This window comes from Stenella coeruleoalba (assembly GCF_951394435.1).
Source record: "Stenella coeruleoalba genome assembly, chromosome: 7".
Taxonomy (NCBI): domain Eukaryota; kingdom Metazoa; phylum Chordata; class Mammalia; order Artiodactyla; family Delphinidae; genus Stenella; species Stenella coeruleoalba.
This window is the reverse complement of record NC_137153.1, coordinates 23,643,058-23,669,309: the sequence shown is the minus strand read 5'-3', so window position 1 is coordinate 23,669,309 and position 26,252 is coordinate 23,643,058. Positions and strand designations below refer to the sequence as shown.

At 36.6% G+C, this 26,252-nt stretch overlaps 1 protein-coding gene across 4 annotated transcripts in view; it reads left to right on the top strand.

The window, feature by feature from the left end:
- Positions 1-26,252, top strand: part of PPP3CC (protein phosphatase 3 catalytic subunit gamma) — a 99,413-nt gene that overhangs the window by 58,478 nt on the left and 14,683 nt on the right. For all 4 annotated transcript variants that reach the window (XM_079926650.1, XM_079926649.1, XM_079926648.1 and 1 more), the window contains exons 5-10: positions 9,517-9,662; positions 11,466-11,605; positions 14,358-14,435; positions 14,670-14,764; positions 18,447-18,572; positions 19,311-19,382. In XM_079926650.1, coding sequence (XP_079782776.1) covers positions 9,517-9,662; positions 11,466-11,605; positions 14,358-14,435; positions 14,670-14,764; positions 18,447-18,572; positions 19,311-19,382 — 657 coding nt within the window. The remainder of the gene's footprint in view (positions 1-9,516; positions 9,663-11,465; positions 11,606-14,357; positions 14,436-14,669; positions 14,765-18,446; positions 18,573-19,310; positions 19,383-26,252) is intronic.

The window sequence follows — 26,252 nt, the reverse complement described above, 5'->3', positions numbered from 1 at the left end:
TGGCGCAGTGATTGAGAGTCCACCTGCCAATGCAGGGGACGTGGGTTCGTGCCCCGGTCCGGGAAGATCCCACATGCCGCGGAGGGGCTGGGCCCGTGAGCCATGGCCGCTGAGCCTGTGCGTCTGGAGCCTGTGCTCTGCAACGGGAGAGGCCACAGCAGCGAGAGGCCCGCGTACTGCAAAAAAGAAAACAAAAAAAAACAAACCTATCATGAAATAGTTCAGATATATCTATATCCATACAATCCTCCCTTGATTTCCGGGGAATTGGTTCCAGGACCCCCACAGATACCCACATCCGCAGATTCTCAAGTCTCTTATCTAAAATGGTATATAGTATTTCCATATAACCTTCATGTATTCTCCTGTATTCTTTAAGTCATCTCTAGATTATTCATAATACCTAATACAAATGCCATGTAAATAGTTGTAAATACAATGTAAATGTTATGTAAATAGTTGCTGGCCCACTGCAAATTTAAGTTTTGCATGTTGGAACTTTCTGGAATTTTTTTTCCCCCAAATATTTTATTTTATTTTATTTTATTTTATTTTATTTTTTTTTTGCGGTACGCGGGCCTCTCACTGTTGTGGCCTCTCCCGTTGCGGAGCCCAGGCTCCGGACGCACAGGCTCAGCGGCCATGGCTCATGGGCCCAGCCGCTCCGTGGCATGTGGGATCTTCCCGGACCGGGGCACGAACCCGTGTCCCCTGCATCGGCAGGCGGACTCTCAACCACTGCGCCACCAGGGAAGCCCCCCCCAAATATTTTAGTTCCGCAGTTGGTTGAATCCGTGGATGCAGAACCTGTGGCTATGGAGAGCCAACTGTATATATTTTTGCAATAAAGTTGGGCTCATAGTATATGTACTGTTTAATAAACTGCTCTTTTCATGTTATGTAATAGCATTTTTCCATTTTATTAAATATTTTTTAACATGACTTTAAAATATAATATTAATGTTTTTAAAGTATTCCATCTCATGAATGTACTATCGTGTGTGGCCAATTTAGTAGCAACTGTAGGGCATTTAGGTTGATTCCAACTATAAATAATACTGTAATAGTAAAAAAAAATTTATTATTAAAGGTAGAATTTTTTTGAAACTCAAAACATTACAAGCTGATTTAAAAAACAAAAACAGGGAATTCCCTGGTGGTCCAGTGGTCAGGATGCCGTGCTTCCACTTCCACTTCCACGAGGCCCAACTAAGATCCTGCAAAGCCTCAAGCCGTGAGGCGAAGCAAAAACAAAAACAAAAACCTCACAGATTTCTTTGACCAGAATCTAGGTACTCACATTGGCTCTAAGTAACATGCAGCATGATGGTGACTATATTGGGCTTGTTTGGGAGAACTTGCCTCTGGACATTTGCACGTATCATCTCTTGTTTCCCCAGGTGTCTATCTGCTTAGAAGACCTACATCCTTACTTCATTCGTGTCATAGCCTCAGAGATTTTCTTCCCTGGTTGCTTTTTCTAAATTAAAATCTCATCACTTTATTCTCATACCCTACTTTTTTTTCCCATAGCATCTATCAATACCTGAAATTTTTATATATCCTATATATATATAATTTATATATTTTTAATATATTTATTTATTTACTGTCTTTCTCTCCCACCAGAATTTAAGCTGCATGACAGCAGGGAGGTGTTTTGTTCTCTGTTGTTTTTCCAGAACACTATCTAATAAGTCACAGTAGATGCTTAACAAATATTGGTTGAATTAAATTGTTGAATGAATGATTCTTTGTGATTTATATCTTTAGAATAGACTCTCAGAAAAGAATTACTAGGTGTCAGGGCATGAACATTTTAAAGACTTTTGGTACATACTCTAGCACTCAGAAAAATTATATATCAGTTTATACTACATGGAATTTTTGTATTACTATACAAAATTCACTATTCCTTTGTTATAGTGAAAGGAAAATAGTGAAATAAAAAACAGAATTATACCTTTTTTATTTCTAAAGTGTTAGTACATTCTTTATAAAACAAGAAAGGTAGAATAATCTCTTGTCTAGCTCTAAAGTCTACCTCTTTCCCCCCATAATCCTGAATATATAAAAATGCTTTGGGACTTCCCTGGCGATCGACTGGTTAAGACTGCACTTCCACTGCGAGGGGCCAAGGGTTCCTCCCCTGGTCAGGGAAGTAAGATCCCACCTGCCATGTGGTGTGGCAAAAAAAAAAAAAAACCTTTATTGTTCATATAATTGATATTTTGATCATGGATTTTACTTTGTGTCCTATTCAGATTTCTCTTCAGATTATCATCTTGGAGGAATATATTATATTTGAAGTTTTATTACCAAAAGAATATTCAAAGTTGAAAAAAACTTTGAAATTTGTTTTCAGAGACTCAGTTTATTCAGCTGCCACAAAATCCCTCTACTTACAACTTGAGAATGTTCCCAATGCTCATTTTAACTCGTTACCAGTAGCTTCCTACATTGAAGTTAGCAGTTGTGATGACAGCCTTCCTCCTAGTAACGCCTGAAATGAAAGGTCTTTCTTATTGAAAGAAATTTTAGAGTGTGAACACTTAAAAACCCTGTGAGAGAAAAGTCAGCTACAAATGGGCAAGATATAGATCATTCCAGGCCTTGGAACTTATTGAAATAAACACTTTAAATCAGTAATTAACCAGGAAGTTTAAAACAAATTAGATCTACTGTTGGTGAGTGTTTAAATTGGTGTAAAGTACTTGAAGAGTAATTTTGCAATATCCGTAAAAATTTCTGACCCAGCAGTTTGGCTTCTAGGAGTTTATCATGCAGATTGTATCTTTTCTTTTTTTAATTTATTTATTTTTATTTATTTTTGGCTGCGTCGGGTCTTTGTTGCTGCATGCGGGCTTTCTCTAGCTGCGGAGAGCGGGGGCTACTCTTCGTTGTGGTGCACGGTCTTCTCATTGTGGTGGCTTCTCTTGTTGTGCAGCACAGGCTCTAGGTGTGCAGGCTTCAGTTGTGGCACACTGGCTTAGTTGCTCTGTGGCATGTGGGATCTTCCTGGACCAGGGCTCGAACCCGTGTCCCCTGCATTGGCAGGCGGATTCTTAACCGCTGCACCACCAGGGAAGCCCTGTATCTTTATTTTTTAATACTGCATAACAAATTACCACAAATTCAGCTGCTTAAAACAGCACATTTGTTATCTCATAGTTACTGCAGGTCAGAAGTCCAGGCACAGTATGGCTAAATTTGCTGCTCTGGGTCTCAATGGGCCAAAATTAAGGTGTCACCAAGGGCTGTGTTCTCATTTGGAGCTTGGTGTCTTCCAAGCTCACTAGTTGTTGGTGGTCCTTATTGACTGTAGGATTAAGGGCCCTATTTTCCTGCTAGCTGTTGGCTAGAAACTGCCCTCAGTTTCTAGAGCCCAAATGCATCTCTCTGCCTTCCTCTTCTGTGATCAGCCAGCTGGAGAAAACCCTCTGCTTTTCAGAGGCTCACCTGATTAGGTCAGGCCCATCCAGGAAAATCTCCCTTTTGCCATAATGATACATAATCATGGGAGTCTCAGTGTATTTCCAAGTTCCACCCACTCAAAGGGGCACAGATTATACAAAGGTATAGGTCATTGCAGGTCATTTTAGAATTCTGCCTACCACACTATATACTCAAAAAGATAAGAAGATATGGATGTATAAGGATGTTCATTATAGTGTTAATTGTAATAGCAAAAAAAAATAATAAGGGATAATATATCTAAAAAATGGAATGGTAGGCAGCTGTTGTAAGATCAAGGTGGATCTAGATGTACTGATATGGAGAGCTGTTCAGATATATTGTTAGGTGATGGAAGCCATTTGCAGAACACGTATGGTGTGATCTCCTTTGTAAATTAAAAATATATAAGGTGCAGAAGTAATTGGTAACAGTGATTACCTGTGGGAAACTGGATCAGGAGGACTAGTACTTTTAATTTTTTACCTTCCCATAGGACTCCTTGAATTAGCTTTTCACCACCACCATGTAATACTATTATACCAATTTTTTAAACTGGTAACTTTCAAATTATCCATTTAGGGCCAAGCATTTAAAAGGCTTTTTAAAGCATCCCAGGTAATTCTGTAGCACACTGCTGGTTAAGAACACCTCTTCCAGAGGCTTGGAAAGTATCTACTGTTTGTCATTTGAGAACCACTTCATCAAGTACTTTAAAAATTGGAAATATTTTGCATTGTTTTTCTAAGCCAAATATTAAGGTGGTCCTCATTACACCTCTGTTTCCTTACTTGGGAAAATTAAACAGTGCCTATCAAGCAGTTAACAAAGGCCCTGGAATGCTCAATATTTGGCAATAGATAAGTAATGAAGAAAAAACTGTGTATGGATGCCTCTGAATTAAGATTCATGTTTTTTCGGTAACATTCTATGTAATTCTTCCTCTGTTTTTTCAGAGTTCTTTTTTTGATTAGTATAATTGGTTCAGACTGTTTTCAGAAAATAGAACAATAGGTTTGGGAAACATTTTGAGTGTGTCATTTTGCACAGGATTTCTTATCTCAGGTTTTTCTTTGCTTTTCACAGCTGTAATTTAAACCACGTTTCTTTCTTTTTCTCTTATCTGCCAATATACTCCTGTTTCATTCTAATGCTGCATCCGAAATGTTAATAAATCTTGGAATAAGCACACAAATTCAAGTACAATTTCAAATTTTGTTCCTATATAAGGAAAGAGCATGTGTGCCACTTTGCATGAGTGTTTTTACTGATAAGCTGATCTTTCTTAAAGGGCCACTGTAACATTTAGAATCAGCACCTTATAACTACTGTTAAGTGATGCTTAGTTCCAAATTGTGCAGCTGCAATCTTGTTAATATTTCTAGGAGGGGCAGGTGGAGGCGTTTCTTTTCTTATATCAAGTTTTAAAGTGCTTTATATTGCAGAGATTTTTAAAATTTCTTTCAAATCCAGAGATAATTTGAGTAGCAAAGTATAACAGTTAATTTTTGACATATCATTTATCTTTGCAAAAACACCTCTTTATTGTTATGTACTTGGAAAGCAAGAAACCTAGTGGTTTTGTGATTCCATCTCATAGCTCTGGGTCCATATTTCTAAAGTAAATTAATTTCTTATTTCCAAGGGCCCCTTTTTTGATGTGTAGTTAAACAGCTTACTGAAATTACAGGAGGTTCCAGAAACTCCTGTAATTTTGTTAATGAAAACAGTATTGTTATGACAGGTTGATTTTTTTTTTTTGAAATAAACAAATGTTTGCCATTGTTCATTACTTATAGTAGCAAGAGATTGGTGTGGTTAGATTGTGGTATATCCATAAAGTGAAATATTATATAGATATTAAAAAAAACCAAAACTCTTCATATAACTATATGGCATGATCTCCAAAATATGTTACTAAGTCCAAAAAATAGGAATTCCCTGGCGGTGCAGTGGTTAGGACTCCGTGCTCTCACTGCCAGGTGCCTGGGTTCAATCCCTGATCCGGGAACTAAGACCCCTCGTGCTGCACAGCGCAGCCAAAAAAGAAAAGTACAAAAAGGGGCATCCCTGGTGGCGCAGTGGTTAAGAATTCGCCTGCCAATGCAGGAGACACGGGTTCGAGCAGCGGAGCAACTAAGCCCGTGTGGCACATCTACTGAGCTTGTGCTCTTGAGCCCGAGAGCCACAACTACTGAGCCTGCAAGCCACAACTACTGAAGCCCGCACGCCTAGAGCCCATGCTCTGCAACAGAAGCCACCACAATAAGAGGCCTGCACACCGCAACGAAGAGTAGGCCCCGCTCGCTGCAACCAGAGAAAAGCCCACGTGCAGCAATGAAGACTCAACGCAGCCAAAAGTAAAATAAATAAAACAAAATAAATAAATTTATTTAAAAAAAGAAGTCCAAAGAGCAAGTGAAAACAGTGTACATATTCTACATTTATGTTAAAAAACAAAAGGATGTTGTGAAAATGGAATAAATATACATATCTGCATATGTATGCGTAGAATATCTTTATAAAGACACCCAGGGGGCTTCCCTGGTGGCGCAGTGGTTAAGAGTCTGCCTGCCGATGCAGGGGACACGGGTTCGTGCCCCGGTCCGGGAAGATCCCACATGCCGCGGAGCCGTTAGGCCCGTGAGCCATGGCCGCTGAGCCTGTGCGCCCGGAGCCTGTGCTCCGCAACGGGAGAGGCCACAACAGTGAGAGGCCCAGTTACCGCAAAAAGACACCCAGGAAGCTAATTGCCTGCAAAGAGGGGGAGGAGGCACTAATTCTGAACCTTTCTTTTTTTGAACCTATTACCTTTGTTTTAAAAAAACAGTGAAAGCAAATAAAAATTAAAACAAATATATAATCACTGTTTAGACCGGGTCATGGTTTCCTGCAAATAGTGCTGACTCTCAAAATTACGTTCAAAGAATATTGTTGAAAATTTTGTTTTGTTAGTGTTATATTATTGATACTAGTTAGAACTTGTATCAGTGTGAACCTATGACTGAGGTGCATGTTTCCTTCATTGTGGGATATATCTTACAATTTATCATGAAAATAAAACACTTGAGTCAGCTAATTTAACCTTTGGTAATTATATATTTGGCTCTTTAGATTCTCCTACTAAATATTTAATTTAAAAGTAATGATTGGGAGGAGTATTGCATCATGTTAAGAGCATGAACAGGTTCTAGTTCTGCCACTTACTAGTTGCAGCTTTGGACAAGTGAGCCCAGTTTCCTCAGCTTTTTATTTTTATTTTATTTTATTTTTTTGCGGTACGCGGGCCTCTCACTGTTGTGGCCTCTCCCGTTGCGGAGCACAGGCTCTGGACCCGCAGGCTCAGCGGCCATGGCTCACAGGCCCAGCCGCTCCGTGGCATGTGGGATCTTCCCGGACCGGGGCAGGAACCCGTGTCCCCTGCATCGGCAGGTGGACTCTCAACCACTGCGCCACCAGGGAAGCCCTTCCTCAGCTTTTTAATGAAGATTATGTACCTACTTCACAGGGTTTCAGTGAGGATAAAATAAGGTAATTTTATTGGTTAACACTTATATAGAACCAACTTTGTGTCATACATTATTCAAAGCATTTTACATATGTGAATTCATTTAATCCTCACAGCAACCTTGTAATGTAGGTGGGTATTATTATTAGGCCTATATTATAGATGAGGAAGTAAAGGCACAGAGAGTCAAGTAATTCGTCCAAAGTACTATTGCTAGTAAGTGGCGGAGCTGAGGTTCGAATCCAGGCAGTCAGGTTCCAGACTCCATTCCACTGTGTTGAACACTTAACTCACTGATGGCACAGGTACATTGTGAGCCTTCAACAGATTTCAAAAATAAAGGTGATATAACAATAAATATTACTATACAAGGATTATATATCCATCCTAGAAAATACAGCTAAACTAAGTCATCTTCAATCTAACCCCTCAGAAAATAAAAATGTTGGTATTTATATACATATTCATAAACTTTAAGAAAATTAAAATGGTAACATTCTGTAACCCATTTTGGTTGTGCACTTTGTTTAATTTGATTTGTGACTTTCTGTTTTAATTTACAAAATGGGTTAGGACACTGTATTACTTTCTGTCTTTCTCCAGACTTGGTAGTCTTCTGGAAGTAGGCTAAGGAACTCCTTTGAGTCATTCTTTGGGTTGAAAGGCATCTTATTGATGTAAAATGGTATTTGGAGCATGAATTAATAACTAATTAAAATCCCTGCCTATATGCAACCTTAGGACTCTTACAAAGGAATTCCTTATTGATGTTGGCAACAGGGGGAACTCTGGCTCCATGGATTTACAGGAGAAAAAGTCAAATCACTGGCCACAAATGAAAGGGTTTTTTCCCCTTGATTTTTTCCTTTAACACACTTTTTGGCCAGTGCTGGGTCTACTTCAGAGATAGCCAAACGTGTAGTGCTCAGATACAAAGCAGAATATAAGGATGTAATTGCAAGGAGATAGAAAGATGCAGAAGATACGGCTCTTATTAACTTGGATGTCATAATAGAGTTAGCATATATTGTGAAATAGATGATCTTAACTGCCTTTGTGGTAATACAGAATGCTCTAAAAGTTTATAAAGGAACTCATGCCTCCCTTAATGCCCTCAAATCCTGATCAGTATTGGCAGTAGACAGTCTTCACCTTCTGGGATGAAGCACCTTAAGTGTGGTCCACTGGTTACACCTTCCCTTTAGGGATCTCTCTCCAGTCATTCCTGCTACCCATGTACTGCACTCTGGCCCAAATCTGGACACATCACCCTTCACATTATTCCCCAGAGCCTTGCCAAGACCAGGCTCTGATACTTGAACATGTCTTTTCTAAAAGCATGGAGATTACAAGAAGAAAATAAACACAGAAATAATTACCAACTAGATAATCTGACTCACTTGCTATAGTGTTGTTCTCTGGGGCCTGTAGGCTTTGTCTCATCTTCACAGAATCTTGGAAGAGAAGGAGCTCACAGTTCTGTAGGGCTGCCTGCCTGTATAACTTGTGGCCATCTCCACCAGTATGCGCCTCCTAGCATACTGGCTTTTTGAACCCAAGGCCAAAGAAGAAAACGTTCCCTTTCTCTTTAAATTAAAGCCATCTGCCAACTACTATTTCATGACCTGTTCTTTTTAGATAATTGTGGAAGCCAACCCACTGTCTGCCCACTGGAGTGTTTTTTTGTTCTGTAGCCTCAAAATGACAACCACATCAAAATACAGTTCACTGAGATGAACATTTTTACATAAAATAAAATCAGGACATAATTTGGTTGAAGACCTTAAAAATCATGAGCAAAAATATTATTGACATTTTATTGATGACGCCTAAAACTTCAGTTTCTATTTATATATCTTCAATACCACCAGGAAGTCTTTTTAGACCCAATGCAGACTCACGAGAGACCATGGGGCATACATGGTGTCCATCCTAGAAGAGTACAGTTCAGGAAGGGCAGCATCAGGCATCCCTTTTCATGGAGTAGTCGTCATAGAAGTACATGCCGCAGTCTGGAGCTTTTCTGCCTTTTGCCTCCATTTCTCCCACCCTCTCCTAGTCACAGCTCAGGTGCAAGGAAACAGTATCCACATTGGGCAGATTAGGGAGCCACCCTGGCTTAGAAGCCTCATGCATCACAAATGCCAGTATCTCTTGTAAAAGTTTTATTGGCATAGCTTCCAGGATCCCACGAGGGACATACCTTACGAGTCACCACACTCAGAGAAGCCCAAAGCTATAGCTTCCGCCAGGTAATTGGGTAATTTTTACCATAAGAAATGTTGCCTAATAACACAGCTGATTACATTCACCTTATCAGGTTTCCAGGACAACAGAGCTAGAAAGTTAATCCAAGGTCACACTTGTAGAAAAAGAGGGAGATTTTGTTTGCCCTTTATCCACAACTTTTCAGAAATATCTGTACAAAGATGATTGTGTTTTCAAATTTGCCTGTAACAAATGGCTTTGGAGTAGCTTCATAATCAACTGGCATATATCCTTTTTCATGTATGATAAATTTTAACTCTCTTCCTTTGTTTTTCCTTTTTTGATAGGTCGAATCAAATATTCTGAACAGGTGTATGATGCGTGTATGGAAACATTTGACTGTCTTCCTCTTGCTGCCCTCTTAAACCAGCAGTTTCTGTGTGTACATGGAGGAATGTCACCTGAAATTACTTGTTTAGATGACATTCGGAAAGTAAGTAATCTTTCATTAGTCTCATGGAGTAAATATGCTTTTAATTTTGTTTTTTATTACAGTCAACTAATATGTCTTTATTGCTGAAAATTTTTAAATACAGATAATTAAAAGTAAGAAAATGGAAATCACCTGTGATCTTGTCATTGGGCAATAACTACTGTTAACATTTTCCTATATATCTTCCAGAAAATGTCTAATTTTTTTAAATAAATTTATTTTATTTATTTATTTATTTTTGGCTGCATTGGGTCTTCGTTGCTGCGCACGGGCTTTCTCCAGTTGCAGCGAGCGGGGGCCACTCCTCATTGCAGTGCGCAAGCTTCTCATTGCGGTGGCTTCTCTTGTTGTGGAGCACGGGCTCTAGGCATGCAGGCTTCAGTAGTTGTGGCATGCAGGCTCAGTAGTTGTGGCTCGCGAGCTCTAGAGTGCAGGCTCAGTAGTTATGGCTCACGGACTTAGTTGCTCCCCAGCATGTGGGATCTTTCTGGAGCAGGGTTCAAACCCATGTCCCTGCATTGGCAGGCGGATTCTTAACGACTGCTCCACCAGGGAAGCCCAGAAAATGTCTAATTTTTAACGAAGTCTGTGCTTTTACCAACTAGAAACATATTTTGAGTATAACCCTGAAACTTTAAATTATGTAGCAATAGGAAGGAAAAAAGCCAGGGTTCTAATCCCTGTACTGCCATTAATTGTGTAACCTTTACCAAATCACTTAACCTCTTAGATTTTCTTCTCTGTAAAATGAGGACGTTGAAATGGATGGTCTGAGGACTCTCTCAGCTCTGAAATTCATTGACTTTGACATTTCAGATGATAGAGTTTAATTGCTACACTTGCCTTAGTTGGTAATTGTGATTTTTCAGGATTATGTATCTTCATGACTGAAAAAAGGTGATCAGTCGTTTTTCATTTATATTGTTCTACATCACCATCTTCTCTTCTGTACCTTGTATTCTCTTACCTCTCTTATATAGGTACTGAAACTAAAAAATTTTCTGTTTGTAAAATTTCTCTGAATTAAAGTTACTGTCCTCAAGGTAAGAGGGTGTATGCCTGTATGCACAGCCTTTTCTGCTGCCGTGTTGTTATTAAATAAACAACATTTCTCTTTTACATAGTAAATCTTGAATTTTACAATTCTGAATCAATTGTATTAATATAAAGCTCCCTTTTCACTTAGTAGAGGTTCTCTTCTTGGCATTCAGTTATCCTAGTTACTTGTTTTCTCTTGGCTTTCATGCATTAACCAAAGCAGCAGTGACTAAAGGCTTGAATTAATAACTTATATTGAAATGCCTCCACTGAATAGAATGGAAAGGATGAAAGCCTTTTGCAAAATAAAACTAGCATTCTTTAAAATAAAGAAATCTCCATTGGAATGAGATAAACAATGAACAGAAACACTCAAAACCCTTCCTGCTGTCATGGTAACATTGGCTCACCTAGGCAATTGAAATAAACTTTACAGGGTCTTTCTAATAAATAGTATGTTTCTATAGTGATTGATTTCACATTCAAATTAAATGAGCACCGCTTTTAAGATTAGGATGTAAGGAGGTCCTTTTCTACTGTAGGGATAGGGATATTTATTAAAATTTAATACCAAAAACAAATAAAAATTGTATCTACATTTATTAAATGTTCATTTTCTTCCTAAAGGAAAATTCTTTAGGGGCTTACCGCCCACTCTCCTAATACATTCTTATGGGTGGAAAGGTGTTTTTTGACCCATACCATTTTCCAAAAGCTCTTTTGCTTTCATGATTTTTCTTCTTTTGGCTTTTACGTGTCTTCTAGTTAGACAGGTTTAAAGAACCTCCAGCCTTTGGGCCAGTGTGTGACCTGCTTTGGTCTGATCCCTCAGAGGATTATGGCAATGAAAAGACCTTGGAACACTATACCCACAACACGGTCCGAGGGTGCTCTTATTTTTACAGGTAAGCTAATCCTCAGTTAGAAAATTAGAAAAAGGAAATTGTAACATATTTTATCAAAATTATTTTTAACTACATATTTTGTATCTTGAATTTGTGTCGCTCAGGGACTTCTATTTAATTTTTTGATTAATTGAAGGCAGAAAACTCTGTTTTGTTTTTTATATTTTACTCAGTATTATGCCCTAATAAGTGTAATATACTGAACATGACTGAATAGAACATCTTGCAGTGCTTAAATATTGTTGTCTGACTTTAAATGATCTAGATTATTTGTTCCCAAACATCATCTATTGACTTTTTTAAAAATAAAGATTTCTTGGCTCTTCCCTCAGAGATTCTGATTCAGTAAGCCTGAGACAAGGGAATCCTGTTATTTTTTTAGAAAGCTCTCCAGCTTTTGGAACCACCGGTATTGGCAAAGATATAAAAAGAACAGGACATTGTGAACTAAGCCCAGGACATTTCCTGGAAGTTGATTGTTGTCTTAAATCTCATATGTGAGCTTTCATTGTGCTTTGCCACTCCAAATTAGGGAGATTCAGGGAAGTTTGAAGCCTGAATTTTTTAAAAATCCAAATATTTTATTCTGATAAATAATACCTGTATTTAGTACCCTGAAAAATCTTTGATAATTGCCTAAGATAATGCATTCATTAAATGAAATCCTGCACACAAAAGGAAGCCTCAGTTTTGCCATAGTTTTAACATTCTTCTAAGTAAACTTTTTTCATTCCATTCTGCCAACTTTAGCAGTGACTAATATGATGAAGTCATTTAAATTTTACTTCTCTTTACATTGCTTAAAATAAGGAATATAAAACTTCTATTTTTAGCACATTATAAATTGGTACAATTTCTATGGCAGTGAGCTTGACAACATCTCTCAATTATAAATGGCCATGGCTTTTGTTCCAGAATTTCTACTTCTAAAATGTAATCCTGTGGCTATATAGTCAGTCCTCATTATTCAAGAATTCTGATTTGCAAATTTGCCTACTTGCTAAGATTTATTTGTAACCCTGGAATCAATACTCACAACACTTCCAGTCATTCACAAACATTCAAGTGTACAGAGCAATGGAAAATTTGAGACACCCTGTGCACGTTCCGGCTGAGGTTGAACGTGCAGCTGCTCTGCCTCTTGTTTCAGCTCTCATACTGTAAGCAAGTATTCTTTTTGTGGTCTATTTAGTGAAACATTTCCCACATTTTTTGTTGGTGTTTTGCTGTTTAAAATGGCCCCAAGCATACTGCTGAAGTGCTATCTAGTGTTCCTATGTGCAAGAAGGCTGTGATGTGTTATATAAGCTCCATTCAGGAATGAGTTGTGGCACTGTTGGCCATGAGGCCCATGTTAATGAATCAACAGTATACATTAAATAAGGTGATTTTACACAGAAACACACATAAAACAAGGTTATGTGTTGATTAGTTGACGAAAACGTTGTGACCAGAGGCTCACAGAACCGAAACCCTGTATTTCCCCTAGGAGCAGTCGTTCAGTATTCACTAACTCAGTTTTTGCAGCAACTTTGCAGAACACAGCTACTGCAAATGATAGGAATCAACTCTACTTGAAAACGTGTAAAATGCATGTACAAGTTTTTCATTGTTGCATTATTTATGATGATGGTTTTAAACAACCTAAACGTTCAATAGGAGACTAGTTAAATAAATGCTTGTACATCCAGACAATGGAATGTACCAGACAATGCAATGAGGCTGTTTTTTAAAAATGAAAAAAAGAAAACAAATCCTTTATATACTGGTTGGAATAATCACTAGTGTAAAGTGAAAAAAAAGACATAGTAAAAAGCTATGTGTACCGTCTGATGACATTTCTAAAAGGGGGGGTGTGCATATGTGTGTGCATAATTGCTTGAAATTGAATATGGTATCTCTGAAAGAGCACTCAAAGAAACCAAGAACATTGGTTGCTTCCAGGGTAGCTGGAAGATAGAGGTAAGATGGAGGGAGACATTTCACTGTATAACTTTTTATATCTTTTAATTTTATGCCACGTGAATGTGCAACCTATTTTAAAACTTACTTTTTCTAGTGAACATAATAAGAAACAAAGATTAAACATAAATTAAATAATTAACACTTGGATAATTCCAGGATAATTTTGTATTCTCCAGTTCTTCGTATCAAACATTTGCCATTCAGAAAGGTACTAGTGCTAAAAGAATATGATAGGAGAGATGCAAATATCATACCTTTCATTTGAATAAGGTTGGATATAGTATTTGTATTTGCTCCTGAAATATTCCTGCATAATATCATCTTGATATTGATATTACCTGTGAAGCTATAAGTAGGTTCTTTAACTTTTCTAACAGTTTGACAATTTGAAAATTGTGTGTTCAGTTTTTAGCACCTACTACACACACACACACACGCACACACACACACACACACACTGCTGTGATACTTTTTTTTATATCAAGATACCAAGAAAAGTTTTGGTGTTGTATTATTATTGTGTGGGTTAAGAAAAAAAAAAAGGTGGGGGAACTCTGCTTCTGTCCTAGGGTTGTCTGTTATCTGTGTCCTTGATCTGGAATGAGGAATATCAGTGACATGGAAAAACGAGAGCGATGATTGCTAAGCTATTAATAAAAGTTCAGTGGTAATGAAAACCTATAATTTTGAAACAAGTTCAACTCATTTCATCTTGACTTTTCCCCTTTCTCCTATTAAAAAACAAGTGTTTTAATTCTGGATTTGTGTTTTCTATTTTCTTTTTCAGTTACCCTGCAGTTTGTGAATTTTTGCAGAACAATAATCTGTTATCAATAATCAGAGCCCATGAAGCCCAAGATGCTGGGTAAGTTATATTAAAACTGTACCATGACTTCCCTGGTGGTCCAGTGGTTAAGACTCCACATTCCACTGCAGGGGGGCACGGGTTCAATCCCTGGTCAGGGAAGTAAGATCCTACTTGTGGTGTGGCGTGGCCAAAACTAAAACCAAACAAACAAAAACAACCAACTGTACCAAACAGCACTGCAAAGTTTTTGCCTTTAACATCAAGACAGACGGGCTGTCATTTTTCTTCCAGGTATCGAATGTACAGGAAGAGCCAAACGACAGGCTTTCCATCACTCATTACTATTTTCTCTGCCCCCAATTACCTAGATGTCTATAACAATAAAGGTAAAGGAGACCAGCAATATTTGAGTTTGAATTTGTGAGTGAGTATATGTGAGCTCTAGTTGAATATGTATGTGCATAGGTAATTTTCTGAATATATATAAATTTTAAATAAGAAAAAAAAGGGTCTTAATTGAAACAAAGGCCAAGAAACTTAGAATTTGGGCTTCTGCTTGGTTTTCATCTCCTAAGGATTACTGGGCTCTTTGTGAGTATAAATAATGATTACAATAGGTCTGATTTATACTACTGAATCAAAATATAAGAAGAATAAATTACTTCAGGTTCAGGTTAGAACAGTCAGCATAAATTATTGGTTTTGGTGAATTTAATTTATTTATAACAGTACTACCTCAATAAAATGTCACTGTTTAGTGTTTTAATGTCTGTCCGTTAAGCTGTTTTTGCTCTTAAGAAATAATACTGTTAGAATGAATACTCTACAAAAAGTCAGAAAAATCTTCATTTTAGTCCAAGCCCTGCCAGAAACTAATAGTGTGACTTTGGGTAAGTCATATAATCTTTCTTAACCTCAGTTTCCCATATAAAAAAGATAATTGGATATACACATGCCTTTTGATCCAGAAATTCTACTTCTAAGACTTTTAGTCTATTTTAGTCATTTTTTTAAATTTAACTTTTATGATTCCTAGTTCATAAGTTTTGTATCAGGGCAGTGGTCTACTTAAAAACCTCCTCTGTAACATGCCTCTGTAACTATTTTGCTGTATGACTATAAAATAATAGAACTTTTAAACAAACATGCCAGAACAAATATATCCAAGTGAGTATTGTCCCTTCAAGGTAGTTACCTTGGGAGGTTATACACTTATTCCAACAATGCTGCCCATTGTTCAAACATTTTTGGAACTCCTCTTTTGGCATTGCCTTCAGAGTCTGCGACACATTCTTTTGATTATCCTCAATGATGGGAAATCTTCGTCCTTTGAGGGTGGATTTGATTTTTGGAACAGCCAAAAGTCATTCGGAGTCAAGACTGATGAATAAGGTGAGTGATCAAGCTAGACGATACCATTTGGGGTCAGGAACAAGGTATGATTATAAGGTAATGAGACTGGTTTTTCTTGTGTTGCTCATAAAATGGCTCTGGAGGCAATTCCAAAAGAGGAGTTCCAGAAACGTTTTGAGTGATGGCAGCATCTTTGGATTAAATATACGGTAAGGCAGCAAGGTATATTGATAAGAGCACTGAGCTAGGAGTCAGAAATCCTAGTCTAGTCCTGCTTCACTTTTAAATTCACAGTTAATGAGATACTTAACTTCTCTGAGCCTCAGTTTGTCCTTAAAATAACTGTGATATAGGCTTGTTGGAGATAAGTTGGAATAATCAAAATGAATATTAAAAGCATTGGTCAAACTATAAATTGCTCTACTACTATAACATTCTACTGTTATTGTGCCTGGTGTGATTACAGCAAAGGACCACACTCATCTGATATATAAGGTCTGGTGTGTTTGTCGTTGGTGGTTTCTTAAGTCTCATTACTTTATAGTCATATCTTGTATATGCAGTTTGGGAGAGAAGTTTAAAAGAGGCCCACAATATATTTACTACTTCCTCTATTTCAGAGTAGACTATGAAATGGCACATCTCATTTCAGTCTGTTTTAGAACAGTTATCTCTGAATATCCTTCGTGACTTGCTGTCCATTTTAAAAAGACATTTCTTTGACTTAAATTCTCTTCCAGTCTTATATTTTCTTTTTGCTACTCGTCAATCTTTCCTGAGTCTTAGCTATCCTATAATGCTCTGCTTCTCCCTAACTCCATTCTTTCTTATTTCCTTTTTCCTAATATTTCCAATACATTAGAGACTTAGTTTTTGTTCTCGTTTCCTCCCTTATGAATAGTATGTGCCACTTATGTTGTCAAACTTCCTCAAGGACAGTGTCCCTAGTCCTCTTATCTATGAAGAAGACTTTCCCTTCTTACTTCCTTTATTAACCTTACTATTAAAAGTGTCTATTGAGGGAATTCCCTGGCAGTCCAGTGGTTAGGACTTGGCGCTTTCACTGCCAGGGGCCCGGGTTCAGTCCCTGGTCGGAGAACCAAGATCCTGCAAGCTGCACAGCATTGGCCAAAAAAAAAAAAAAGTGTCTATTGATTGCCCCGTGGATTTATCAGTGTGCTAATCTGAAACATGTCATCTAAATCAGCAATCACTTTACTAGCTTACTAACTGCCAGTTCATTCTTTGCCATATTCTAATCTGGTCTTGTTCTTGATTATTCCTTTAGTAAACTGTTAAAGTCACAGTTGATTCTGAGTTTTTTGTTGGCTTTGACATAATTGGTAACATACTTTACCTTGAAACAATCTTATTTTCCTTGGTTGTTTCTTAACCTTTGGCCGGGGAGAGGGGGGCATGTGGCATCTAAAATAATCTCTGGTGGTACTCAGTTATTCACCGCACAAGTACCTCTTTTCTTGAAGAAGGCAACTCTATCCCCCTTTCCTTCTTCTCTTTCTTTTACTGTTGTTTTTCTTTCTTGTATATTCTTTAGACTTATTGGTACCAACAGGCATTTCTTAGTTCCACTGGTTACATGAAAGACCTTTAAGTCATGATTTTTAAACATCTCTATTTCTATTTTTGTGTCCACCTCCCACCTCTTTTTCTTGTGTAGATTGAGGGAGTTGTTGAATATTTACATATTCATCTAACCTAAGTAAAATACATATACTTGAAAATAATGGGACATGTACATTGTAACCAATATTAGAAGCTTCTTAAAAGCTGAAAATCCTATTTTCATATATTTTCTTTATAATCTATGGTGTACATTTTAAACATCCAGTGACTTTAATTTTGAGAATACTAGGCTATCCTGCAATAAGCAAAGAGACAGGAATCAGGAGATGACCTATAACTGTCATTTCTAGAGAACTATTATACCCTATTCTATTTATGATCATAGTAAGAATAATTAGGAGAATAATGCAAACCACATTGCATTCTGGTGATGAAAACTAAGGGATTGGATTTTAAAAAGTTTTAAATATAAAGAAAATCAGTTTGGTACCAAAATATATATATGAACTGGTTAATATTAAACATTTATAGAGTGTGAGCAATATACTGTGTATAGGAGAGACGGGCATTTTTTTCTTCACATACTGTATGCAGAGATGATTTAATCTACTTTGAACCTTATTAAATTGCTCCAAGTTTACCATCTATCTGTATCCCCCACTATGAATTAATAACTGCTATGTTATAAACTCCTAAAAAGTTTATAAAATCTTTGGCTCTGGCTAATGACTAGGAAAACAGGCTGTGTTCATTTAATGAGAAATGTTTGCCCTCAGAGGAAGGTTGTAATTGTAACCACTTGGCCTATAAAGGGAAATTATGATGAAATTTTTCTCATGTGGAATCTGAGATTTCTATAGATAGTTACTGTGCAAGACCCTTTGAAGTTTCAGAGTTTAGTTTCTTTTGTACTTTTATTATATATAAGAGCTCTTCAGGTAACTTTGTTTCTTGGGATAATTCTTAAAAGAATGAACTATATAACATGCTTTAAGATTTTCCATCTGTCTTGAATTTATAAATGGAAAGTAAGTTCTTGAATTCTGTGTAATAGGTACACAGCTGTACAAAGTGTACCAGTTGCCATGTCATTTTCCTCTGTGCCAGACTTTCCTCCTTTTTCCTTTTTAGCTGCTGTGTTAAAATATGAAAACAATGTCATGAATATCAGGCAGTTTAACTGTTCTCCACACCCATACTGGCTTCCAAACTTTATGGATGTTTTCACGTGGTCTTTGCCTTTTGTTGGGGAAAAAGGTAAGAGAACTAAAGCATCTGGACCATCAATTGTCCTAACTAGTGACTGAGCACCCTTATATTTGCATGAGTCCCCTGATGGTTCAGAAATGTTTTTCTTAAAGTTATCAGAAATGTTTTCTATTTTCATTGTTCTCTACAAAGATGTTTAAGTGGCGCTTAATTGGTTTTTAAATTGTAATTCTAGTTGATTATGCTTTTCTTATTCTAAATATCAATTTAAAATAGCTGTCGTCCTATAATCAAGATGTTAAAATAACATAAGTAACAATAAAATAACCATTCCTTCAGTGATTTCTGTAGTGATAAAGAGATTTAAATAGGAATTATTTTTCTTGGAATTTTATTTGTGCACCTATACAAATAAGCTATGCAAATATATAAGCCTGTTGTACATAGGCCTGGTGGCTTAACTTCTTTGTAAAATGGGAGGAAATCCTTTCATATGTATATCAGTGAAGAAAAGGCTCTGGCAGCAGTCTAATGAGATCAAGTAGTAGTTATGCAATGGAATCTTCAAAGACTCCATACTTTAACTGGAGCAAATAATCTCCCCCAAATCTATATAAACTTGAAGGTCTGCATTTAATGCTGTTCCTTACAGCTACTCTGAATAGCAAAATGGCAAATCATTTTTATCTATGTTTATTTAACATGTATGTTTATATATCCACATCATTTTAGAGAAAGTACCTTATTAATTATATAAATTTTGGGTTATTTTGTCTTATCATCTAGTCACAGAGATGCTGGTTAACATTCTCAACATATGCTCTGATGATGAATTGATTTCCGATGATGAAATTGAAGGTAAACTTGCCTTTTCCTCCTTTGAATCAGAAACGAAGAAGTTTTGGTTTTGGTTTTAGTTTGTTGTGAATAATTTTCTTTGTCTAATTAAAAAAGAATTCTGCTCATTGTAGAAAAAATAAAATTTGAAAAATACAGGAAACCATAAATAAGAAAAAAAAGTCACCCATAATCCTACCATCTCATAGATATCCACTGTTAACATCTTGATATAAATACTGTATTAGTGTCTTTTTTTCCTCTTTTTTCTTTTAAACAAAAATGAAGTCATGTGATAGTTTCACAAACATTTCCTGGGTTTTTTGTAGACTACTTTTTAATGGTTACGTAGTTATCCATGTCAGTCATTCTTTGTTTTATCCAATCCCCTGCTGTTGGATATTAGATTTTTTCCAAATTTTCTTTTAAAACCCCACAGTTTTGAAAATTTTTATAGATAAATCTTTACCTGTTCTGTTGAACAACCAATGTTTATTATACGCCTTATATGTGCCAGCAATTGTATAGGTCCTAAGCTCTCAAAAAGCTTATATTCTGGTGGTGGGAAAACAAACAAACAATGCATATGAGTCAAATATTGATATGTGGTATGAAAGAAAGGAAAACAATACTAGGAAATGAAAATTAACACTTTCTTGATTATTTCCATAGGATAAATTTCTAGAAATTGAAAATTTGTGTCAATTAGTACTTAACAGTTTTAAATTGGATACAGATGACCTAGAAAAGCTATAACAGTTTACATTTTGTGTATGTGATACATAGTTCACAGTGTTCTCTCCAATACTATTTATTATAATTTTTGTAGTCTGCTGTTTTTTTTAACTTAAATATTTATTTTTATGATGACTAATGAAGTTTTTTTCTTGTATTTATTTACCACCTTTATTTCTTTTTATGAGTTGTCAATTCATTTATTTTGCCCACTTTTCTACTGTTATGTGCATGTTTGTTTGTTTTTCTTCTTATTGGCCTGTGAGCGATATTTATATAGTTACATTTTGTTGTATACATAGCCAAGTATTTTTTCCCTAATATGTTTCAGGAGGTTTGATTTTAAAGATAGATCCTAACTTATCTGAGAATGCAGAAGATTCTGGAGAGATGGTAGCACCTTAGCACAAACCTCTGACCGTCTCATTCTCCCCAAGCTTATGCTAAGGTGATTCACTCAACTGTTAGGATGAGCTATGTACATAGTGGAGAAAGCCTAGCTTACTTTGAGAATATAGATGAGAGTCCTATACATACTTATGCTTCAGATTCCACATTGAAGGTGCAGAGCAGATGGAGCATAGCTTGTGTTTACCTTTATGAATGGGATAGGAGATCACTGCAGGGAACCAGGTCTTGAGAAAATAGTGCAGCCAAGTGAAAATTAAAACAAAGAATTTAAGTTAGGAAAGGATGAAATATGTAAGAAATACATCTAGTAAATTTTATATTTAAATCTAAGTGGAAATGGAAATTATTGTGAACTCTATTGTATGTATTAACTCTATTGTGTGTATGTATCCTTGATTATCATAAGGACATGCTTACTAAATTATGCCCAAAGTTATATATGGATATATTTATTGAAGTATCATCTGTAGTAGCAAAAGAGTCAAACAATCTAAATATCCCTCAGTGGAGAGCTGGGTAAATCAATCACGATATATCCATATGATAGATTCTCCACATGGAATATTATTTCTCTTCTGTAAGCCTCCTTTCTTCTCCCCTTCTCTTCTAGTTAGTTCCTATTCAGCTTATTGTTACTTCGTCATGGAAGATATTTCTGATCTCCCTGACTAGATCCAACACCCCTGTCATGCTCTCATATCAATGGTGCTAACTTCTTAGCATTTGATAGAGTTGCGATTTTACATTTATTTATACTGTTACAAGATTAATATATTAATGTATTTAATAAGTGACTTAATACTGTTAAGTCACTCAACAGTAAATTCCCTGAGTGCTGGGACAAAATTCGTTCTTGCTTACCATTATCACCTTAAAGCCAAGTATAGTGCAATGAGCATAGTAGGTAAATATTTGTGGTATGAAGTACAACTATTAAAAAAATAAAAGAATGGAGTAGAGCTGTTGGTGCTGATATGGAAAGTGTATTAGATGTTAAGTACAAAAGTAAATGGATAGAATCCTCTTATTCCCATTTTTTACAAGGTATGTGGGTATAAACTGATACAGGATTTTAAAACTTTTTTTCTGAAAGGAAATGAAGAATAACCTTTAGGTTACGCTGGTGAATTGAACACACTTCTAATTCCATTCCTTCCTGAAACCACACTAAAACTACAGTACAATTTTGGTTTTATCTAAGTGATATAAACTAAGGATTTTCACTTTAGTAATGCCAGACAGATAGTTTAAAGCAATCCTGACTCTTAAGACAACTAGAAAAGGTAGACAAAATATTTTAAAAAGTTGCTTCAAAGGCATTCAGAAAACTAAGAAAGTAATAAAGAATTACCAAGTAGAGATCTGGAGAAAGGCATAAATCCAGAGAGGTAAGACATTTGGTTACGTATGGGACCAATTTTCTCCTAAAGGCATTCATGAATATCAAAAGAGGGGGCTGAGAGGTTGACCAGCCCTCTTGATAGAAGCTAGAAAAAGTTGGGGTTCATGACTTGCCAAAGATGAATTGAGTGCTGGTAAGCTTCTGCTCATTGGTTTGGGACCCCCAGAGGTTGCATCTATGTAAGAGTAAGGGTGAACTGGAAATAGAATGCCCTGGAAGGGACTACAGCCTGTCTTCAAGTCATTTCAGTCTCTGAAATTTAAATAGGGTAGTCCCAAGCATCTGGCAAAAGCAAACCTCTTTAGACTAAGGTAGCATTATGTAGAACTTTAAACTACTGCAAACTGTCTTTCAAATATAATACATGGCTCACAACCAAAAATAACTAGGCATATGAGGAGACATAACAAAATGAATGAGAACCAGCAGAAAGAGCAAAAAATAAAAACAGACCCTCAGGTTCTCCAGACACTGGCTTTATCAGACCAAACTTTAAAATAACTATTCTAAAAAATAAAACAATGCTAACTATTCAAGAACATAAAAGACTAGATTAAAAATTTTGGCAGAGAACTGTGAATTATAAGAAGAGATGTAGCAGAGTTGATAAAGCACAAAAAGAAAGTTCTAGGAATGAAAAATAAAAAACACAGCAGATGAATTAACAGCAGATTCAATAAAGCTAAACAAAGAATAAATGAACTAGAATATAAGAAGAAACAACCTGGAATAAATCACAAAGAGAAAAAATAAAATACCCCAAAAAGTATGAGAGACATGGAGGATACAGTGAATAGGTATCACCTGTGTGTTTGGAATCCTAGAGAAGAGAGAGAGAATGGGGTAGAACCAGTATTTGAAGAGATAATGGATTGAAATTTTTCTAAAACTGACAAGTTAAGCCACAGATTGAAGAAGTCCCCCAAACCAAAGCAGAATGAATACAAAGAAAACAATATCTAAGCACATCATAGTAAAAGTGCTTCAGGTGAAAGACAAAGAAAAAAATCTTAAAGCAGCCAGGAAAAAAAAAAATCGATTACCTTCAAAAGAGAACAATTAAACTGACAGTAGATTCTCAGTGGAAACAATGGAAGCAGGAAACCATGGAATGACATATTCAAAGTACTGAAAGATAATAATTGGTACATCTAGAATTCTATACCTAGCAGAAATACCCTTCAAAAATGAAGAAGAAATAAGCATTTTTCAGCTATTCTTCCCTTTAAAAAAGGTACTAAGAGAATTACCAGGAAACCCACACTAAATGAAGTTCTGAAGAATATTATTCAAACAGAAGGAAAATACCAGATGGAAGCTTGGAGAATCAGGAAGAAATAAAGAGTACAAATAGTAGAAAATATGTGGGTAAATCAAGTGAATTTAGACCTTATTAAACAATAATAATTTTTGTTGGATTTAAAAGACAATTAAAATATATGACCATAATAGTCGGCAGTGGGATAGAGTTAAAGTGTGTGAGGACGCTATATTATCTGGGGAGAGGAGAAAAGTACCTGTTAACATTATACTTTGATAAGTAAGAGATGCATGGTGTAAGAGTAATTTTCAAGAAAGGAGGGCAGGGCTTCCCTGGTGGCGCAGTGGTTGAGAGTCCGCCTGCTGAAGCAGGGGACACGGGTTCGTGCCCCGGTCTGGGAATATCCCACATGCCGCAGAGCGGCTGGGCCCGTGAGCCATGGCCGCTGAGCCTGCGCGTCTGGAGCCTGTGCTCTGCAATGAGAGAGGCCACAACAGTGAGAGGCCCTTGTACCGCAAAAAAAAAAAAAAAGAAAGGAGGGCTTTTTAAAAAGTATGTACCCTTTAAGTTATAGAAAAAATGGCATGATAAAAAAAATAACCTAGAAGGCAAGAAAGGAGGGAAGGTACCTATAACACTAGGACAAATAGAATAAATTATGTTGATAAATTTATCAGCAACTTCATTAAATGTAAATGAATAAAAGACAAATTGTCAGGTAAGATTTTTTAAAAAACATTTTATGATGGTTTATAAGAGACATCTAAAACATAAAGATACAGAAAATTTGAAAGTAAAAGGAGAATAAATATATAGTCCAAATACTAACCGAAGAAAAGCTGTTGTAGATAGACTAATATTACATGAAATAAATGCTAAAACAAAAATAACATGGGGAATTCCCTGGCGGCCCAGTAGTTAGGACTTCACGCTTTTGCTGCTGAGGATGTGGGTTCAATCCCTGGTCGGGGAACTAAGATCCTGCATGCCACATGGAGCAGCCAAAAATTAAAATAAAATAAAATGAAATGAAATGAATTACCCATGGGTCATATATCACAATTAAAATTTCAAAATATTTTGAACTGAATGAAAATAAAAAGCAGTACATATTAAAACTTGAGGGCAGGCAGTGCACCAGGCAGGCCTGGGTTTGGGGCTGGAACCAGAACCTCAGCAGATGTTCACTGGTTGACAGCAGAGGAGAGGAACCAAGTTGACCTTAAAGCAGCAGGATGGTCAGAATTAAGTGAGAGAGGTGCCGTCTACAAGGAGTTCTCTTTCAAATATTGTAATCAGGCATCTGGCTTTATGTCTCAAATTACCCTACAAGCAGAGAAGATGAATCATCATTAGAATGGTTCAGTGTGTACAAGGTCCATATGCCCCTCACCTCACATGTCCGTGGGGGACTGACCAAAAGGGATGTGAAATTAGCCAAGTTTGTTGAAAAAGCAACTGTTTCTGTGTGATTTCTTCCAAATGTATGTAAAATTTTATACACATCTTAGCTGCAATGTATTTTGAAGGCAATTTACATGAACAAATTAAGTTGTAAATTTAGTTCACCTTTATACCACTTTTTGTAAAATCAGTGCTTAAATACAAAATGATATAAATTGAAAGAAAAACATAGAACAACAAAACTTGAGGGATTCATCTAAAGCCATGCATAGAGGAAAATTTATAGCCTTAAATGCATAAATTGGAAAAGAAGAAAGGTGAAAAATCAACATCTAAGGAAGTTAAGGGAAAAAAATGGATAGCACATTAAACCTAAAGAAAGGAGGTGGAATGAAATAAAAAATTAAGAGCAGCATAAGAAAACAGAAAATAAAATATAATATAGGGAATTCCCTGGTGGTCCAGTGGTTAGGACTCCACACTTTCACAGCTGAGGGCCCAGGTTTGATCCCTGGTCAGGGAACTAAGATCCCACAAGCTGTGCGGTGTAGCCCCCCAAAATAAATAAATAAATAAATAAATAAATAAGATATAGTATAGAGGAACAGTAAAACCAGAATGTACTCTTTTCAAGAGACTAATAAAATTGATAAATCCATGGCAAGTCTTATGAAGTAAAAAAGATAAGACAGAAATAACCAATGGGGCTTCCCTGGTGGCACAGTGGTTGAGAGTCCGCCTGCAGATGAAGGGGACACGGGTTTATGCCCCGGTCCAGGAAGATGCCACCTGCCGCGGAGCGGCTGGGCCCATGAGCCATGGCCGCTGAGCCTGCGCGTTCGGTGCCTATGCTCCGCAACGGGAGAGGCCACAACAGTGAGAGGCCTACGTACCGCAAAAAAAAAAAATAATAATAATTAGAACTTGTATTTATCAAAAGACTCTATTTAAAGAGTGTGAAGGGACTTCCCTGGCAGTCCAGTGGTTAAGACTCTGTGCTTCCACTGCAGGGGGCATGGGTTCGATCCCTGGTCAGGAGACTAAGATCCCGCATGCAGCGGGGTGGAAAAAAATAAATAAAATTAAATTAAAATTTAAAAAAAGAGTGTGAAAAGACAAGCTACAGAGTGGGAGAGGATATTTGCTACACAACCAAAAAGTGACTCATGCAGAATATATAAAGAACTACAGATCAGTGAGATGAGACTTGAATGAGCACTTCACAAATGAGGGTATCCAAATGGCCAGTAAAAATATGAAAAGTTATCCAACCACATTAGTCATCATGAAAATGCAAATTAAAACCACAATGGATGATTCTACACACCTACCAAATTGGCTAAAAATGAAGATGAGTAACATCAAGTGTTGGCCAGAATGTGTAGCAACAGGAATGCTCATATACTGAAGTGTAAATTGGTACATCCACTTTAGTAGATAATGCTAAACTGTTATCCAGAATTGAACATATACATACCCTATAACTGAGCATTCTAATTATAGGAATGTACTTAAGAGAAATATGTGCAGCAAAGAGAAATGCACTGGAATATTCACAGCAGCTGAATTCAACATAGCCAAAAATTGGAATCAGCCCAAATGACCACTGACAAGAAAGGATAAATAAGTTGTGGCATATTCATATAGTGGAATTGTATACAATAATGACAGTGAACTA